The sequence below is a fragment of the Vombatus ursinus genome, unplaced genomic scaffold, assembly GCF_900497805.2.
Source record: "Vombatus ursinus unplaced genomic scaffold, bare-nosed wombat genome assembly UNPS02014798.1, whole genome shotgun sequence".
Lineage (NCBI taxonomy): Eukaryota > Metazoa > Chordata > Mammalia > Diprotodontia > Vombatidae > Vombatus > Vombatus ursinus.
This window is the reverse complement of record NW_020954576.1, coordinates 28857654-28878776: the sequence shown is the minus strand read 5'-3', so window position 1 is coordinate 28878776 and position 21123 is coordinate 28857654. Positions and strand designations below refer to the sequence as shown.

General features: G+C 34.8%; 1 protein-coding gene across 2 annotated transcripts in view; it reads right to left on the bottom strand.

Moving 5' to 3' along the window:
• Nucleotides 1-21123, bottom strand: part of LOC114049806 (axin interactor, dorsalization-associated protein) — a 51229-nt gene that overhangs the window by 3806 nt on the left and 26300 nt on the right. The window contains exons 3-10 of one of the 2 annotated variants that reach the window (XR_003569907.1): nucleotides 17358-17411; nucleotides 16921-16975; nucleotides 9858-9921; nucleotides 9601-9707; nucleotides 4551-4673; nucleotides 2615-2737; nucleotides 980-1130; nucleotides 66-145 (exon numbers count right to left, since the gene is read on the bottom strand). Coding sequence is in view for 1 of the 2 variants with exons in the window: in XM_027871215.1 (XP_027727016.1) it covers nucleotides 28-145; nucleotides 2615-2737; nucleotides 4551-4673; nucleotides 9601-9707; nucleotides 9858-9921; nucleotides 16921-16975; nucleotides 17358-17411 (644 nt within the window). In the remaining variant the exon portion in view is untranslated. Of the gene's footprint in view, nucleotides 1-27; nucleotides 146-979; nucleotides 1131-2614; nucleotides 2738-4550; nucleotides 4674-9600; nucleotides 9708-9857; nucleotides 9922-16920; nucleotides 16976-17357; nucleotides 17412-21123 lie in introns of those variants that run through there. The other variant, XM_027871215.1, reaches the window with a different exon arrangement.

The following is a 21123-nucleotide window of genomic DNA, read 5'->3' as shown; positions in this document are numbered from 1 at the left end:
ATATTAATTTACATGCATATCACTTACAGTTCTATTATAATCGGCCCAGGTTTAATTTCATCCATCTCCATGAAAGCAAAACACTTGGTGCTGGTAAACCTTTTCTTAGGCTTATAGTGTTTGAATTCAAAGAAAATAGCTGCACCTGAGGGAGAAAATAAACTCACATAAGCAATAATATAGTCAATATATTTCTGCCGAGTTAATCCATTTCCACCGATAGGGAGCAGCACATGGAAAAAATAGCAATTTGCATAATTTTAGTGACCTGAATCAATATAGTTCAATACAGTTATTTAGAACTTATTGTGGTGTTGACCAAAAACTGTTTTCTGTAAGCTAAACTAATTCAAATTTATAAAAATCTTATGAATGGTTAAAGATCATAAAACACCAAAGCATGTTTAAAAATATATAAAATTATTAAGGATGATAGGAAACTATCACATTTATCTGGTGATCAAGTTTCAAAGTCACTGGATGGGAATGCATTTATAGGTTGGCAGGGTGCTTTAAAGAGATACTGAAAGAATTTTAACTACAGTCACTCCTTTACCATAACAAAAAATACAAATCTTCCAGGTGTTTCTCAGTTGAAGTGATAAATCACTATCACACTATAGGAATAGAGGAAGTACTTCATTAATAAAATGGTCCCAATAATGATGGCAATTTCTTTACTACACCACTAACTTTTTGGAATAACAAATACCTTATAAAATGACAGCATAAAGGAAGGTAAGACTAGAAAAGCCAGTTTTCCCATAGCTGTGAAGTGTTATGATGGGTTTATTTTTAATTCCCCAAACCAAACAGGAAAGCTTCCCTGTTGTCCCACCCCTAAAAGATTTTTTTTTCTTTTTTTTTGAAGAGAGAGAAAGAAAATACCACATACCAATTTAGCCAATAGCAATTAATTTTAAAAGAAGATATATGAAAATTGGGGGAGGGAAATCAGGGGAATTTGTTAACTGGTTACCTATTAATGCTGACTTAACCGGAACTGTGCTGACCGCCAACACACATCTAATATTTTCACTGATGACAAAACTCACAAGTTACTAGAAGCTTAACAATGTTCAGAAACGTGTGCACAGCCTTGGCACTTGGGTCCAATTGGAGTGCCTCACCTGTCAGGGGGGAAAAGAGAAACCAATCGCTCAGGAGACAACAGGATCTGGGTAGGGGAGAGATAAGCATAAGTGGCCAGGCTTCTCCCACCACATACAAGCGGATTACAATATTTAGGCTGCTGGTGACCTCCCTTTCCCAAAATAAGACCCTCCCAGATCCATAAAATGGCTACTTCTTCCCCTCCACCGCCCACAATACTAGAGGAACTGCCTCCGAGCCAATAAGGAAAGCAAATCAAATTTATTCGTCTTTTTAAAGAAGCTCAGGTATCTCTGTGATCTAAAGTGAGCATGACGTTAAATTAATACTTGAGAATGGTGAGAAAGATCCCAAGTGTTTTTCATTTTTAGGAAGAATCTTTTTACAAATTGAAGTTTCTTTTGAATTATTCATCTATCACCAGCAAATAATGTATTTACTAAGCCCCCTGGCATGCATAGCTCTGTGCTACATGTTATGCCTAAGCACAAACACAAAGGCAAAATCTATGACAAGGCCATTTGTCATAAGAAGAGCCAGATGGGAAGACTTAATTAAACTTCATATAAACAAGCACCACGTATGCGCCTTAGCACTGACCCAAATTAGGACTAAAGGAGTTGTAAAAATTAAATCGGAGGACTGGGAGCGTGAAGGGACTTGAACTCTGAATACAGTTTTACTTTTAGCATCTTGTGAGTCACGTCATCAAGGACACAGAGGTGTGTTACAATGGAAAAGTGAGCACATGAAAACATCCCCTGCTTGCATAACATCTGCAGTTTTCAATGAAAGAGTTCTGTACGTCACACAAGGAAATGCACATTTTATTAACAGTTCTCATTCACATGACATCTTCCAACCTGAAATTCATTCAACAAATACTTATTAAGAACCCATTCTGCTAATGTTCTTTCAAAGAGCACTCACACCAAATGGAAAAAGAAAACATCAAATATTTTCTGGAAAGATTTTCATAGCTTCTAAAGTGCTCTTCAGGGTTCAGAAAATGACCCAGTGCACTGACTGCATTCCATTTTGTTTATTTCCTCCAGAGAATGAAGGTTTGAGAAACTACAGCTAGGATGTGAATCTGATTAAGACATAGAGATTTCAAAATCTTTTTTTTTTAAAGGGGGTAGTCTAAGAATCATGTGATCAAAATCACAGAAAAGTACTGAGTTCTCCTAACTGATAAATATAATTTTACCACAATATTCTTTTTCAAAGATTTTATTTTGCCCTCCATTCCCTTTGTCAACTAATTAAGAATTATAGTATCCTCCTTTCTATATGGTAAATTTAGGGGGAAGAGTGGTTTCAACCTTAAGTGGTGGCTTTATTACTAAGTAGCACCCGTAGGTTCATTAAGATAAGAAAAACCAAAAGGAAGTGTGCTTCTAAGCAAGTTTTTATTAATTATGTAACTGGGTAATACAATCATAATAACCTATACATTCAAGACCTCTGGCACCATTTCTTCCTCTTTAATGCTACAAACCTTTGGTTAATTTTTCGATGTGTTTCTGAATTTCAATATCCACATTAAAGTGAACATATGTATCCTCCTTCCTTGAAGCCACGGGAGTATCTTGCACAGGGGATAAATCTATGCCATTCAGATCTACAGAAAAAGAAAGTTTCTACCATAAACCATGAAATACCTTAATGCAAAGAACAAACAGACCATGAAATATCACTTAAGTTACACTTCTCATATTGTCATCACACAAATGTAATCATTAAGTGGTTGTAAAGTTTTCCCAGAAGCAATCATTTTCCTTTTTGTATGTGTCCTTAAACAAACACTTATTTTTTTCCCCCAACTGGAGAGCAAAGCAGCAGAGAACACTAACTAAAACACTGAATTCAAAGTGAAATTTAGAGACAAAAACCTAACTACAGATCAAATTCCATTACTGTGAAACTCCAAAATGACACCCAAGTTCTTTATATTGTACTTCCATTTTACTAAATATTTCTTGAAAGGGGTCTTTAGGTAGGTCATAGAATCACAATTATTAATCAAAAATAGAATTAAGTGCCTACTATGTATAAGGCCCTGTTAGGCACTCACTGAGATGTGCATTCCATTTGCTGTAACCAAATTTGACCTAGAGCAACGAAGTGGTGCAACAAGTGTAGATTGTGGCTTTTATCCGATACAACTGGCTTAATTATTTTTGAGCACTTAAGTGCTTCTATAGTCTCTTACAAATCTATGGCCTGAAATAACATATAATTCATGGCATTTGGCAACATGAGTCCATGAAGGTCCTCAGGACCAAGCAGAAGGGAATGTTTCATGGCACAATCAAATGACAACAGCAGATGCTTGAAGACATTTACACTCAACTTTATAAAAATCATTTTTAAAAAACATTTCTTAACATGCCTCCTTAAACTCTAAAAGTCTTATAAGTGATTTAAAAAATAATCTTAAAAAATGTTTCTAATCATCTAAAAAATGTTTTTAATGACACCACTGTGAGCTTCAAGTAGCACACGTATTTCAGTAGTTAACAGCCTATCTCCCTCCATTCCCCTTTACTGCCATAGCTTAAATTAAATCTGTCCCTGTGATTTAACCAAAATTAGGGGACAGTCAAATAGGCAACTTGCACCAATTATGCAGTTCTTATTGGATAAGACATAGGAAAGTAGCTTCATAGTTATTTTTAATAACTGATTGAAGAAAATTGAAGTGCTCCATAAAAGCTTTAACAACAACAAAAAAAAGTCCAATTCTAGATCTCTACTCAAAGTCAAAAATGAAAATAAAACTGTCTACAAGAAATAACTGGATAGAAGAAGAAAATTCCTAAAAATAATCATGTTTAATAACCATGGCAACATAGTTAAAGATAACAAATATTTCACTTTTTCAGCATCCCTCAGGATATGGATGTTTGTGGGTGTATCCATGTTTTTCCATCTGTACTGGTGATTCATTAAAGATCTAATTCTCAGCCACCTCTACAGATCTCTCCCATGCATAGAGTTCCCTTGGAAATGAATGGGAGTGCCTACAGCAGGAGAAATGAGAGAGTACTTGATTTTGCCTCAAAAGGGTCAGATCCTTGAAACGTGTGGTTAATTAACTCATTTCTTCAATGGAATAATGCTTGATGAGGACTATGCACAAAGGTAATGACCACCTTGGACGGAAATAAATAGACACATTTTAGGAAAACCCCAAAAGCAATGCTGTACAGCATGTTATAAATAAACAGGCAAGTGCTTTTGGCATATCCCTCTCAATTTTAGGGGGTAGAGGATGATGAATGGAAATCTATTCCCAGTTATCCTGTCTCACTACAGTGTGGACCAAAATGAGTTTGTCACAGATATATGACAAAAAAATGTCAATGGCTTGACCACAAGCAGTAGTAGTACAACATGCAGCAGAGAGCAAATGAAGAAATAGAGCTATTTACCCTTTACACTAACTGTAATATAGGGATCAATGCACTGCCCAGCATCTTTCAGACCAATTTTCTCAATTTTGATAGTGAGTAACGTCATTCCTGGTTCAGATGGCAACCTTGGTAATAAAGTACCTGGTAACAGAGAAACAGCAATAAACATTAACCCTACCAATAATTTTAAAGTACGTACTTAAAAGAACATAGAGAAGACGTGGCCCTTGCTCTCACACAATTAAACTAACTATTTCTCTCAAATCCTCATTAATATGCATGGCAAGATAATTTTCAGATTATTTAATATCCGGGGATAAAAAAAGCTGCCTTGGATCTAAAGATTCCTACTTCAATGCCAAAAGCTCAGTACTGAACAGATATGAACAATTCAAAGTTTATCATTTAGAGAATTTAAATCACACAAGAAATGCAACTGTTGCCCTGAAATAAGTATAATTTAGAAAACATGGTGATGAGTAGTTTATTAGAAGGAATCAGTAATAATCTTTAAAATTAAGATGGAATTTAAATGTTTGGGAATCTGAGAAATTGAATACGACCAAATATCCTAAAAAATTTTGTTGTTGCAAAAAATTATTTTCAATTTAACATTCATAAAACAAAGGGGGGGACATAATTATAATTATAGAAAATCAACTGTTTAGAAAAAAGAAAACATTCCAATTCTTATTTCTTTCCAAATCCAGTCCCACATATTTGCTCTCCCATAGATCAGTAAGAATTAGTGATAAAGTCAAAGCAAAACTCAAGAGGAGAGGGCCAAGAAAGTACAAACTAATTGAAATTTTTGTCTAGTTGGCAATTTAAAGGTCAAAAATTGTAACATCATCAGTTACCACAAGAGAGCATTTCCTTCATCCTAGTAAGCAATGTCTAAAGTTTTACTCCAACAAATGTTGCTAATGTTAGGAAGAAACAGCAGAAGATAAGAGTTGTTTTCTTGACCTTATTTTAATATAGAGGCGAGCTTAGATTCCAGAAAGCTATGCAACAGAGCTCAAGATTCTTTTGTCCCATAAATTTGTATCTAAGGTAAAATTGTATTTGTTTTTATTAAGAGCAGGTAAAATTAAAACTTTCGATTCATTCCACTTTTTAAAATCCACTATTTAACCAAGTTTCGTCCCCCACTAAACTCCTCCTCTGGGGCTTTATCATAAGATCTTATCTCAGTTTTAGAGCATAAAGGGACCTCTCCCTTAAAGGAGACATGCATTCACAACTATATAGCTGGGACCCCATTCATATAAAACTTCTGCATATACCCCTGAAACATAAACCCATGTATAAAGATTGTTAAAGTCACAGAGTCAAATATAGACTCAGAGGTCAAGAAACTTACCCAAGGGCACAGCTGGTAAATAAGCAGACCTAAAACCTGAATCTAGCTATTCCAATTACAGCACTTTTCTCACTATATGAGGCAGTTTCTTTCTCCGTGGTTAAGTAAGGTCTAACTAATTCTTTTTTGTTTTGCACTTCACTGAGGCACTAAAGTAAGATGCATATATGACTCTAAACAATCTATTTCTTTAGTTACTAACAGTTTTTGGAAAACAGTTGAATAAACAAGATTAGCATTTGACCTTACTGGAGAAGAAGCAAAAGCACCAGCTAGTGGTGAAAAAGGCAACTTCTATAACAGTTTAAAGAAATGCATCATGACAAGACGAGAGAACTGCCTGGTCAGTTAAGTGAGAAAGCTCACAAACAAAAAGTAGGAGTTTTAAAAGCTATAGTTGGAGGACAAATGTACAATCTATTTGTGTGTAAATGAGTAACATCCAACTTGACTATGATGTTCTAGAATGAATTACTAACTCCTACAGTCCTCATTATTATACTTACTGACTGTTCTACTACTTTGGCAGTCATCTGTTTTGTATTTCTATTTATCTCTTCATGTGTGACTCTTCATCTACATTAAATGAGAAAATGTATGTAAAATGACTGCAAGCCTTAAAGAGCTACATAAATGTCAGCTATCATAAGCTCTTTGAAATCAGACGCCTTGTCATATACCCCATGGAAGATTTACAGCAGGCCAAGGACACAAGATGACCAAAATAATTAAAAGTAAAGTGAAAATGGTATTATACCCTCTAGTACATAACCTCGTTAACCCACCTTCTCCAAGTTTCTTGCAGCTCAAGTGCCAAGCACTACCCAACCCAACTCCCCAGGCTGTGCCCCTCAAAGGCACCAAGATTATCTACAATATGTTACTTTACTCCAATTAATTTGATTTGCCTTTTCTCTGTGTGTGTGTGTGTGTGTGTGTGTGTGAGTGTGTTTATGCACTGAATGAGAGAACACTAAACTTGATAATGGATGCTAAAGGCCGTTTCTATCTAACCATTCCATTATACCATATATAAAAATTTCGCCAATCAATCAACAAGTTCACAAGGTCATTGTTATGTGTCAGGCAATAAGTGCATAAATACAAAAAAAAAATGAAAAAGACCTCTCCTTGAAAGAAGCTTATGTTATAATGGGGGAGATAAGTAGCTATAAAAGTGTGTAAAAAATAAATATAAAAAGAATAAATACAAAGTAGTTGAAACACAAGGTAGTTAAGAAAATCTTTGTGTAGTAGGTGATGCTTCAGCTGCAACCTCAAGAAAGGAAGAGATTCGTGGTTTTTCCCTTTTGTTCTGATTCTTCTTTCACACATGACTAATGTGGAAATATGTTTAGTATGATTGTACATGTATAGCCTATATCAGATTGCATTCTGTCTTGGGGAGGGGGTAGGAGGAAAATTTGGAACTCAAAATCTTATAAAAGTGAATTTTGAAAACTAAGCATAAATAAATTTTTAAAAAAAGAAAAAGAAAGAGATTTCATGAGGCTGTGGTGAAGAGGAAATACATTTCAGGCATGGAGTGATGACCAGTACAAAACAGTAGGATCACACTTAGATATTAAGTTGTATCTCAATCGGTGCTCTTATAAGCATTTATTAAGAGTCTGCTATGTGCTAAGCACTTTACAAGTATTATCTTCTTTGATCCTCACAACAACACTGGAAGGTAGGTGCTATTATTACCCCCATTTGACAGTTGAAGAAACTGAGACAGACAGAATTTAAGTGACCTGCCCAGAATCAACCAACCTAGGGCCAAATTTGAACTCGGGTATTCCAGACTCCAGGCCCAGCATTCTATCTGTAGTGCCACTGATCTGTCCCTGAAGCCGTTCTATCTACAGACAACTGTTCATTAATATTAAATGGATCAAAACTGCTTACTAACATACCAAACAATCAGAAAATAAAATTTCAATTTCATAAACTAAAGCTATAGACAATCACCAAAATGTGAAGTTTTCTCAACAATAAATTTCTTAAACCATTCATGATCGCCACATTTCAGAACATTCATACAATCTTGATAACCTCCTGACTTTTAATAACCTTTAGACAAATCAGTACAGTGCAGCTATGTGATGGTTTCGAAGCATCAAAACTAAAACTAGTCATTCCAAAAGCACTGTGGTTTTAGTGAAAGTTTAGTCAGAACAATTGTAAGAATTATTCCGCCACTGAGTTTGCAGATACAGCCTACAAGTCTTCAGCAATGGGTTTTTAGCATGATTTAAAAAAAGAGAGAAAAACTTCCTGTCCTTTGAAGATCCTTTAAAAGTTACTGCTATCTTTATATTTTCAGAGTAAATACAACTTTAAAAGTGATTGTGAAAAGGATGGCCCCAATAGGTAAGGACAGCTCATGGGGTTCTAATAAACTTACTTCCCCTACCTTCTGACTGCATATACTTCTCTACTTTTCATAGTAAGTCACAAAAGCTATCAGAAAATTGTTACTCTTAATGATATATTTTTAGAAATTTTATTGATGTCTTTAGTTTTTTATAGCAGTCTTATCCCAATATACAGAGTTCTCTTCTGTAACAGAGGTAAGCAAAAGTGACTGCCTTGGCAATGGGCTCTGATAGGGTATGCAACATTGCAAACCCGCAGACCTTCATGCCACAGAAGAGGAGAGGAACTAGCAATACCACATCATGGACAAAAAAAACCCTACATTATTATTTAATCTGTCTCACAGAAGTATGACCTCACAGTAAGAGAACACAAAACATTTTCAGCTGAGCATCTTGGACTGAAAACATAGATTCAAATCATTTCTCTGTCTCATTGTTGTCATTTACTCCAGGTTTCTGGTTTGGTTAAGTATTTGGAGCAGGGAAACTATCAAATTAAGTGGCATTCCTAAAACTTGAAACCACATTAATTACAGCATGTTGTTTGAAAGGAAATATAAATTTCAAGCCAGCAAAAGTGAAGTTGCCTACCCCACCTCACTCCTTTTGCAAAAGCAAGATTGTTTGCACTCTTTCATTATAAAAACACATTAGAAATAATGTAACAAATAAATCTAGGAGTACTGCATTAAGAGCCCTGGAACCTTAATTATATTAAAGCTTCCACTGCCTTAAAAAAATACTCTATCATTGAATACTGTTCCACTTTCCAAGCTCACTAGATATATGAAGTGAATTGCACAAAGAGAGAAAAACAGGGTGTGGTGAGATGGTTGGGGGCCAGGAGGGAAAAGGCAAGGAAACTTCCCAGCCTGCCAAGGAAGATAAAAGGCCTAGCTGGCTGCAGAAAAGAAAGAGAAACATGGAGCTCCCTGACCTAAGCAAGTAAAAAAATTCTCTGTGCTTATAAACCCCTCTCTCATAAGACATAAGAGTCATCCAAGGGCCACTTTGCCTGAGCCTAGAGTTAGTTTACTATTGATTTCATGTTGCTAATTCCTAAATCTGATTACTTAAAGCATCCTAGGTAAATAACATATGGAAAGCACTTTGTAAATCTTGAGTCACTAAAGAAATGTGAGCTATTGTGATGCCATTTTTCAGAGGCTGATATAGGACAGCCAACTACTTACTACACATGGCTGTGAGAACCTGCTCAAGAAGTTTTACTCCCTTCTAGAAAGAACTCCCTTCTAGAGGAAAAGCTCCTTACTTCTTGATCTTAGATAAAAACAAATGTATAATTGATGACTCCTACCTGGAACTCTAGCAGGAAAGGAGTTTGGAGACCCTGCTCCAGCACCACCCTCTTCATCATCATCCTCAAATTCCAAATTCTCTTCTTCACCAGGTGCTAAAATTCTTCTACATAAAAAAGGAAATAATGAGCTATGCAAACCATATGCTTCCAAGTTACTTATTTCCCAAGGTACTACACATGTGAATATGAAAACAGCTACAGAAATATAGGTACAACACTGGAATTGAAATGGTGGTGTTTGGGTTTTTTCTTACCTTAATGGGACAGGCTGAACATCAAAGGGGAATTCCTTATTATAAGTAAGAATATTCTTTAGGACTGTAAAGAGAAACATAAAAAATGAGTTCTTTCATGAAATTAGAACCAAGAAATAAATGGGCCTTATAGTGAATTTTCAAAACTATTGAACACACATATATTTTAAAAAATTAATCAACCTTACCACAATCCCTGTGCCATTATTATATATTCTGCAATTGAAAGACTGAACAAGGAATAAATTTCCAGTTTGTTCCAAATGCTAACAACCATTGTATTCTGCCAGACTTCCATGGAAATTAAACTCCAAAGATTCAGAGACCTTACAGAAAATTACCATCCCCATCACAGTCAAATTGAGACTGACATCAAGAACTGACCAAAGTAGGTTCAAGGGAAAAATGGCTTCAGCACTTTGCCTTCAAAGGTCTATGACTACGTTTTGCCTTACATCATCCATTGATGGTTGCCTGTTCTTAGCATGAAGTGACAAGCAGACTTAGGAGACCTGAGTTTGGTTCTTGGCTCCACTATAAGCCATGTGACCCTGGTCAAGTCTCTTTTCTGAACTTCAGTTTCCTTATCTGTAAAATGAAAGGTTGAATCAGCTGTATTGTAAGTTCCCTTCCGATTCAAATATGTGCTACAAATCCCTTTTGACATTCTTTTTAGTGAAGTCCCATGTCTGAAGGATAAATGCTAAAATCCGCAAATTCCTTTCATTTTAAGAGTTATAATATTTTCTTACTGCATCTATAATACCTGTAACTACAACACTACTACTGTCTTTAAAAGGAAGTTAGCAAATAATGTTAAAATACAACTTCTTTTGTCCACCTATCTAAATCTCCAGTTTGCTATTTTGTTGTGATGTTATACAACCCCTTTCCTTATAAAAGATATATTATATGCAAATGCTTTTTCATAAATTTGAGATGTCCTCGATGTCTTTCCATCAGTATCAAATGTAGGAAGGTAGGGTTTTTCCATTTTTGTTTTTCAAAGCTTACTGAATTAGCCCTAGAGCAACCCAAGAGGCTCCTATGACTTTCAAGTCCCAGGGTGGGGAACCTGCTGCCTCAAGGCCACATGTGGCCCTCTAGGTCCTCAAGTGCGGCTCTTTGACTGAATCCAAACTTCACAGAACAAATCCCCTTCATAAAAGGTTTTGTTCTGTAAAACTTGGACTTGGTCAAAAGGGCACACCCAAAGATCTAGAAGGCCACATGTGGCGTTGAGGCCACAGGCTCCCCATTCCTGCTCTAGCTGACTTTGGGCTTCCCAACTTTGCAGTTTCTTCAAGTTTAGAGCCAAACCAGGTATCCTATGTTAAAAGTCTGAAAAGAGAAAATCACTGGTGCTGTATAGGATGAAGTTAGTCTTATTTTTGAAAAATTAACTGCAGACATTTAACAGAAATCTCAGTATGGAAGTACTTCCTTTAATTCCTTCAGTTTCTAGGATACAAGAAAGGTGAAAGTCCCAAGACTTGGTGTTGGTTCATCTGAATCATGTTTATTTCCTGAGTGATCCAGATCTATATTAGGTGATTTCTGTTCTACATGAATACCATCATAATATCCAATTCTATAAAATAAAAAATTTCCATTTTCTTGTTGAGAGCTTGTAATAAATAACAATGTGGTTATAATAAATTATGTTGAAAGATAAATTATGTATAACAAATGTGTTCACAAGACCCATTCCTTTAGCAATTTAAGAATTAAGATTATATTTTCTTTTAGATATTGTAATTATATATAGTAGCTGTGTGAGAATAAATATCTTAATAAAATTTGAAATACTTTTAAATATATTAGTTTCATCATTTTTTTCTTTTAAGTGCTAAAGAAAGCCCCCAAACTGGTGTTTGAATTGTTGAAAGCTACTGCATGAAACATGGTCTCTTGCTAGCTCAAGGTGAAGACAAAATGAAATTGTGTTATTGTATAGAAATTTTAGTTTTTACCTTTTACACACCCCCTTTTCGCATAGAATGCGAAAAACAAAGAACATTTTAACTCAAACAAAAATTTATAAAATATTACTACAACAGTTTGGAAAACCACACCAAATATTAAAACTCTCTTAAATTCAAATACAGTTATTATATCAGAGCATAGCAGTATTTGGAAGGCAATGATGCATACTGGAAAAAACACTGGTTCTAGAGTCAGAGGACCTGGGTTTAAATTCCTCCTCTGATGGTTACTACTTGGACAAGTCATTTATCTTTCTTGGGCCTCAGTTTCCTTCTCTCTAAAATGAGAGGGGTGGACTAAGTGGCCTTTGAAGTCCCCTGAGGAACCTGCTGCCTCAAGGCCACATTGGGCCTTCTAGGTCCTTGGGTTCGGTCTTTTGACCAAGTCCAAGTTTTACAGAACAAATCCTTTTGTTAAGGGGATTTGTTTTGTGATGTTTGGATTCAGTCAAAGGGCCGCACTCAAGGACCTAGAGGCCTTGAGGCCACAGATTCCCCACCCCTCATAGACCTATGATTCTATCTACTCTCTCAGGTATCACTACTTTGGAACAGGCAAAGTATCTCAGTTTTCAAAATGACTTCCCATAATTAATGTTAACTATTTACAAATTACACAAGATGTGCTTTTACAAAAATAAAATTTCAAGAACCCTTATTTAACTCTTTAGTACACCTTAGTAATGTGTTTCCATTTTAACAGCAGAAATTCTGACACCCCTTCAAGCTGATTAAAAAGGGAGTCTGACTATATTATGTATGTCTTTCCACCTATCTTGATAGCTTGAGAAAGTTACAGTGCAGTAGTTACCAGTGTTGTTTCAGGATACTTTAGGCACCGGGAGAACCACAGAGGATCATTATAACATAGATAGCATTAGGAGAAGCAAGAAGTATAGTATTATTTGGTGACTAGATGGTCCTTTTAATTTATCTGACAGACTTCAGACCTCAGAAAAGCAGGCAGAGAAAGCATCTAAATTTATTCTACTAATAAAAAATTAAGCACTCACAGCATGCTATCACAGAACATATACCCTGATCTCTTGAAGCTTACATCCTAAAAAAAGACAGACAAATACACAAATATAAATAACATGGCTTGTTTTGTTGGAAAGGACTATACAGTTGATTTGTTTAGTTTTATGACAAGGCAAGATGGGCTCCCCAACTTTTCTGAGTGGCTATGGGTAAAAATCCCCTGAAGACTGATTTTTTTTTTTTAAATAAAAAACAATAGGTAGGAGTTGGACTAGATAACCTCTGAAGTCTTTTCCAACACTTAAAATGTTACAATTTTTACATTAATGAAGGTAGATTAGATAATAAGTAAATCATTTAGATATAATACAAGAAAATTATATTATTAGTGTTTTCATATCTCAGATGCTTGAAGTATTGAAGAACAAGAAATTGGTAAGACAATTTATCTTTTAAAAAAGAATCTATGTCCAAAAGATTTGAAGTTAATATTACTCATTAACTTTACATTTCTAAATTCTTAGCTATCTAGATGCCTAATTAGTTGACTATTGTGCTCTTTGTTCTAAAAAGAATTACTGAAACCTAGCTAAACACCAATAAGCAGAGAATCCAAGACTGATAAAATAATTCAAATCTTAATTAAGAACTATTAGCTAACTTTAACAAATCCCAAACCACATTCTATTATGTGCAGATGTCGGACCATGGAGTACAACTTTATATGTCTTTTTAAAAGTCAATTAAGAACCAAGTAGATGTAGAAATCAAATTCAAAATCATCACATGAAATTCAAAGCACAACAATCTGAATGCCATTAAGTCACTCAAGCTACATAACATGGTCTTCTCCTCCCACAAAAAAAGATTACAAGACTCATTCTTGTTAATGCAACAACAACGGAGTATGCCAACGTCTTAGGATAAAGATATGTGCATTTAACATGTCTGAAATGATATAAAGGAAAAAACATTTGTCCAAATACTGACTCAAGTGATCATAATGGATAAGTTTTAGGGGGAACCTAAAAGAAAAAAAAAATCTCAGAAAGAGGAAAAGCATTAGCATATTCTTCTAGCAAAATGAGAAAAACTTTTTTTTCAAAACAAGAAAAAAAATAGTCCTATTGAAATGATCATAATTGGAAGCACTAGGGAATCCTGATATAATTTGCATGTAAAACCCATGCTTCCCTATGATGAAAGTTAAGTTGACTAATTTAGTAGATCATAAAATATAAAGAGAATTAAAATAATACATTAAAGATTAACAATCTCTCTACAAGTGACTGTTAGACTTTTTTTTTTTGTGCTTTTTGGTGAGGCAACAGGAGTTAAGCGACTTGCCCAGGGTCACGTAGCTAGTAAGTGTCATGTGTCTGAGGCCACATTTGAACTCAGGTCCTCCTGACTCCAAGGCCAGAGCTCTATCCACTGCGCCACCTACCTGCCCCTGACTTTTTTAAAAAAAAATGAACACAAACAGTAACTGGTCAATAAATAACAGAGGAAACTATAATAGTTTCTGTTTTGGATGTTCCAATTTTCTTGAACTGAAAACAACAATGTGACACATTGATCACATATTCTAATTCTAATGCATTGCAGGAAAACTAGTTGGGCACAGGGTTAGGGTTAATTGGAGTCAGAAAAAGGTGAATTCAAATTCTGTCTCAGACACCTACTATCTCTGTGATCCTAGAGAAGTCACTTAATTGCTGTCAGCCTCAGTTTCCTCATGTGCAAAATGGGAATAACAGTAGCAATGACTTCACAGGTTGCTGTGAAGGTAACAGAGATATCACACATAAAAGTACTTTGCAAACCTTAAAATGGTATGTAAATGATAGCAATTATTCACAGGCATAATCACATATGGCTTTCCATTGAAATAAAATTCTAGTATTTATGGGGCTGACAAAAATTTTTTTTGTTTATACTATAATACTATACTTTTTCCCAAAGTAATTAATACTTTGTCCCTCCCCTCCCCTTTCATCACAGCCTGATTTTAAAATTATTTTTAATGCTATAAGAAAACACTCCATTTTAACTTTAGACACGTTAACATGGAAAATTAAGAATCAAAATGAGGGAGAAGCTTAGCTTTATGTGCTAGATGTCCTTAACTTCAAGAGATCTAGGATTGTATTTGCTATTTTAAAATATTAAAACCATGTTGATTATAATATAACTTATGATATCAATTATATAAAATAATCTACAACTAAAATATGACTTTATTTTTGTATTTATCATCTTCAGAAGGAACATGTTCTGAAAAGAAACAAAAACCATAAAAAAACTCTAGGAAAAACACCAAAATCATAGCAAATCTGCTACATACTTCCATCAATTTGGCACCCACCTTTAACAACAGTCAATAGATATTCCCCAAACTACCAAATGAAAGATCTCTTCTTTTTACCTGATAATCATATTTAACCTGTAATTCAAATCCTGTTGCTACCACCAGAAATAACATACTCCTGTCCATGGAAATTATGCTATAAATCAGAAACTAGTCTGCAAAAGCTCAAGGAGCCTATCCTTAGTTCTTAAAAGGTGAGGCAATGAAATATAAAACTCACTGGGGTATGATGGAAAGACGAGGAGACATGGGTTCTAATTAGGGTCCTAGAAAGTCCCTTAATCCTTGAGGATCTCATTTTCTTTAGTTCTAAAATTAAGAGTTTGGAATGGATGACCTCTCAGGTCACGTACGGAGGCAGAATAAGATGGAGGAAAAGTACTCGTTCTGAAGTCAGAGAGTCCATGTTCCAATACCGTCTCTGCTATTTGCTGCCTGTGTATATGACATTGGAGCAAGTTACTGAACCTCTCTGGGCCCCAATTTCCTTATATGTACAGTTGTACTGTGTGACCTCTACGGTCTCTTCTAGCTCTAACTCTATGATTTATTGCAGTTCTAAAGTTGGGATTCTACAATCATGATTTTGACTTAACAGATGGATAAAGGGAAGGAATCTGTGGCTATTTATGCATAAATATTTTCAAGATATGCCATTTTGCCTTAATAAAAAGACAAAAAAGTTTTGGCCTATTTTTAGTCTTATATTTAATACTTGTGATTGTGCTTATGTTGGCAAACATTTATCCTAATAAAATATTTGTTTCAACCAACAAGATTATTTGGCAACAATCTTAATGATAAAAATTTCTGAAGCAAATCTTTTCTTCCATGGGAGAACAAGTTTCAGAAGATAAAAGTAGGGGTTGGACAGTAAGCATTTACATTTCCTAAAAATTATCATCAAACCATAATAACATAAAGAAAAACAACACTGAAAGAAAGAAAAACAACGCTGAAAGACTTCAGATGACTAATGGTGAAATATCTTCCTGTCTCTAGACACTAGTGAAGTGGCAGACTAAAGGTATAGTACGAGATATATTTTCAACATAGGCAATGTCTTGATTTGTTTTACTTGATGACTCTTTTGTTGCAAAGGGAAGGCTCTAGAAGGGGAATCCGTCGTAAGTGACTGATTATTTTTCTTAAACAATACCACTAAAATGTTATTTTAAGTATCACTGATACACATTTCCACATACAATAACATTTTCCAGATGATTCTACAATAAGTATTTTCTAAGGTAGCTGCATCTTTATCTAAATGATTTAAATTTATATAGATGTTGTATCAGAAAATAAAATAGCATACCTTCAAATACTCTATCTTACTTTCTTATTTCTAATTCTCATCAAGGAGGTCTTTGATGAATACGTATTTTTCTCATAAAACTTTTATATAGATGGGAGAGTAGGCATGCAAGTCAGTAGTTGTTGATAATTTCTTGGACACTTTTTTGGGGGGAAGGAGAATTAACATTTTCTTCCATATCTGGTATCTTCTCCTCCTTCCAATACCTTGTGAACCAAGATAGAACGGTGCAGTGAAGGTGAGATTCAAAGGGATAACTGCTATAAACATTGCAGTATATTAATTACAAGAGTACAGAAGATCAAGCATATTTGTATTTTCATAGAATATAAAATCATCACCTATGCCATTTAATCTTATTGTCGGAAATTATGTTTAAAGTAACTGTAATAAAACCATGATTCAACTTACTTGGTTCTAGTTTTTTCAGGTCCTCCAGTTTAAATCCATCTTGAGACTGTGTGGACTAAATGAAAAATATGTATATTACACATTTATTACAAACCTATTTTTTAATCTCTGTACTCCAATCAATGAGAAAAAGCATTCTGTATTTCTAATAGGAACTCTACTCACATATAAGCTAAAAGCAATCCATTTCTTGCTACCAAGAGACAAAATGAGCCACTGTCACCTGTTTTCCCAGAAGCACTTAAAAGATAAAGGAAGAGGAAAAATAGTCTTCTACTTTCTCTTGTTTTAGAAACACTAAATCTTCTTGCTAACCTAATAGAAAAATTCCTGTTATAAAAGTTTCTCTGAAAATATAAGTCTTTTAGCATGTATGGCAAGCATTTAGCAGAATGATAGTTACTGTTTTTATTAGAAGCAGGAGGAAATTTGTTTACCTGTAAAGCTGCACTTCGTAATTCCAAGCATGTTGCAATTTTACCAATGGTCTTCTGTAAGAAAGAGACATAAATATTAACAATACTTGTACGCTCCCACATGATATTACTCTAGCCAAAGTTACTGTTAATACATTAAACCAAATCCTGTTCTAACCACTAGGCAATGGAACATTTGTAACATTTTTTTCTACAGAACTAATTGCTCCTGGTAATGTCATTTAAACTATCATATTTTCTCAGAACCAATTAATTATTTTTAGATAGGGTATACTTGTATTAGAGGACAACTGTTTTATGTTCAATATGTAAAATCTAATTTGCATTTACAAGATAAGTGAAATTACTTTAAAATCATAAGATAAATTTTTAATCTCCCAAAAAGTTGCACTCAAATTAATAAAAAGCTACTATTAAGACATGGCTCCTCAATCATGTTCCCTAATTTTTTATTGTTATTTATGCCACAAATAAACCATGAAGACTGAATCTATGTTTACAGCATTTACAGATAAAATCTGCAACCTTAATCTGACACCTAGTGTTACAGAACAATGCTAATAGTTTACCTAAGTGACTAATTAGCATTCTTTTTACAGAGCCAAACCAAATTTTTAGTTTTCATCTTCTTACTTTGATAGGGTTTTGTTTTTTACACAGCTGAAAAAGTCACACTTGAAAAGGTCATGGATCTATTGAAATATCTATAAGCAGCATGAATGACCAAAGTTCTCCCTAACATCATCATAACTACCACCACTAAAGATACTGAGATACAAAGACGAAGACTGAAAGATAAGGGATTTTTTTATTTCCTTGCCTTCAGCCTCCCCTTCCTTCCAAGGCCTCCCCTCTACTCACCCCATACCCAAGGACTGAGATTTTCAATACTCAACCCATACAGTAGTACTCTCATGTCAACCAATTTATTTTTCATGGTCCTCAACCACATACATCTTGAGTGGTCCTTTATTCTACTAAATTTGTATTCAGCTCCAATATCTTCCCTGAACAGCAGTCACCCATTTTTAAGTATCTGCTAGACATATATATCTGGAGATGATCTCAGAATTTTCCTTCTCCTTCATCCCCTATATCAGCCATTCCTTACACCCCTCTTTGCATTCATATAGCCATCCACCCAATTTGAGTCTCTCCTCACCTTCTGTAAAGCAGGCGTAAAAAAGCAAAAGCTTTTTTTAATGGTCAACATACATAGTGAGACCTTATGTTTTCTACATCTTTCAGTCAGTTGTGTGGTGATAAAGAATTGGTTATTTGTGGGTATTTCTTATAAAAAAAAACTTTCTTATTTCTAATTCTCATCAAGGAGCTCTTTGAGGAATAGAGTTACCTTTCCACATCTTGAGGGTTAGGAGTGCGGTGCCCCCATGATCTGGAAAACTCATGTAAAAATTTTTGCCTTTCCTTTTGTACCAGAGAAGAAGTCTGAATTATTATGGTAGTAAAAGATAAAATATGTTGATGTTAGTACAATACTATACATGTTTTTATGCATTTCTGAGTTTCTAAACTTTTTCTGTCATCTGCTAGCTTTCACGAGTTATTTGCAGCTTCTGCAAAACTCCCAAAAAATTGCCATTTAATTTCTTATGCTGACTCACAATATATTGAAATCACGATAGGGAAAGTCATGAGGTGGAAGAGGATAACTGTATATATGTTTCTCATAAAATTTTTATATAGATGAAAGAGCAGGCATGTAGATCAGTAGCTGTTGATAATCTCTTGGACACTTTTTTGGTGGGGAGAGAGGGAATTAATATTTTTTCTATGTCTTTGGTAGCTTCCCCTCCTTCCAATACATCTTCCTAAAAATTATTAATTCTAATGCAAAATGGATAATTTTGATTATATCAAATTGAAAACAACGCCAATGCAACCAAGACAAGGAGGGAAGAAGAAAACTGGGAAAGAATTTTTATAACCAGTATCTCTGATAAGGGCTTCATTTCTAAAATATATAGAGAACTAAGTCAAATTTATAAGAATACAAGTCATTCCCCAATTGATAAATGGTCAAAGGATATGAATAGGCAATTTCCAGATGAAGAAATTAAAGCCATCTAGAGTCACATGAAAAAAATGCTCTAAGGGGCAGCTAGGTGCCACAGTGGATAGAGCACTGGCCCTGAAGTCAGGAGGACCTGAGATCAAATCCGGCCTCATACCAAACACTTGACACTTACTAGCTGTGTGACCCTGGGCAAGTCATTTAACTCCAATTCCCTAAAAAAAAAAGTAAAAATAAAAACAAATAAAAATAATGAAAAAAATGCTCTAAATCACTATTGATTAGAGAAATGCAAATCAAAACAACTCTGAGGTACCACATCACACCTATCAGATTGGCCAACGTGACAAAACAGGAAAATGATAAATGTTGGAGAAGATGCGGGAACTAATATATTGCTGGTGGAGTTGTTAAATGATCCAACCATTTTGGAGAGCAATTTGGAACTATGCCCAAAGGGTTGTAAAAATGTGCACACCCTTTGACTCAGCAATACCACTACTAGGGTTGTATCCCAAAGAGATCACACAAATGGGAAAAGGACCCACATGTACAAAAATATTTATAGCAGCTCTTTTTGTGGTGGCAAAGAAATTGAGAGGATGCCCACAAATTGGGGAATGGCTGAACAAGTTGTGGTACACGAATGTAACAGAATACTATTGTGCTATAAGAAATGATGGTCCGATGCTGAGTGAAGTGAGCAGAACCAGGAGAACATTGTACACAATAACAGTCATGCTGTGCGATGACTAAGACTGATAAACTTAACCCTTCCCAGCAATACAAGGATCTAAGACATCTCCAAAGGCCTCATGATGGAAAATGCTATCCCCATCCAAAGAAAGAACTATGGAGTTTGAATGCAGATCAAAGCATACTATTTGCCATTGTTTTTTCTTCTGTTGAGTTTTGTTTCCTCTTTCTTGTGGTTCTTCCTATTGGTTCTAATTCTTCCTTACAACATGACTAATGTGAAAATATGTTTAAATAGGAATATATATGTAGAGCCTGTATTAGATTGCACACCATCTTGGGGAGGGAGAGGGAAAAAATTTAAAACTCAAAAGCATATGGAAGTGATTGCTGAAAATTAAAAATAAATTAATAAAAAAAGGACACAGTAAAATTATCAATTCTAGTTCAATCTCCTCTGTATACAGCTGGTCTAGTCCAGTTGCTTTTCCCATCTTTGTTTTCTTTAGTGCCATTTCTATCTCCTCCATGAGCACAACTGGAATTGATATTAGCATCCCAGTGGTGCGGTTCCACTTTGCTTAATGGTATAAATAATTTGTAATAGAAATCTTTATAGATCTTTCTTCATCTTCTAGATGTTGTTCTTCCAACTTCATCCTTAAAGGCCATTTGGATAATTGTCATTAGCCAAGTTTCTTGCCAGATTTTATGCTTGTTTTACCTTCCATTTGCTTTTTCCTGTTTTATGAGATAATATCACTCATAAATGTCTACCATCCTTCTGAAGTTTTTACAAACAAATTTATTTTCTAAACTGGTATTGTCTTGGCTGCCATCTCTCTCCAAACCATTTGGCAAATCAATCAAGTGTTTGCTAAGACTTTTTAAAGCTCTTTCATCTCATTATGGAAATTTATATGGTTAAATTTTTTCTCCTGTTAAATTTTAGACAATATAGAACAGGGTGGAGGAAATATTTTTGTTTGTCCCCTTGTTCCTAAGATCAAACCATACCTAAGGCTGCCCCTGCCC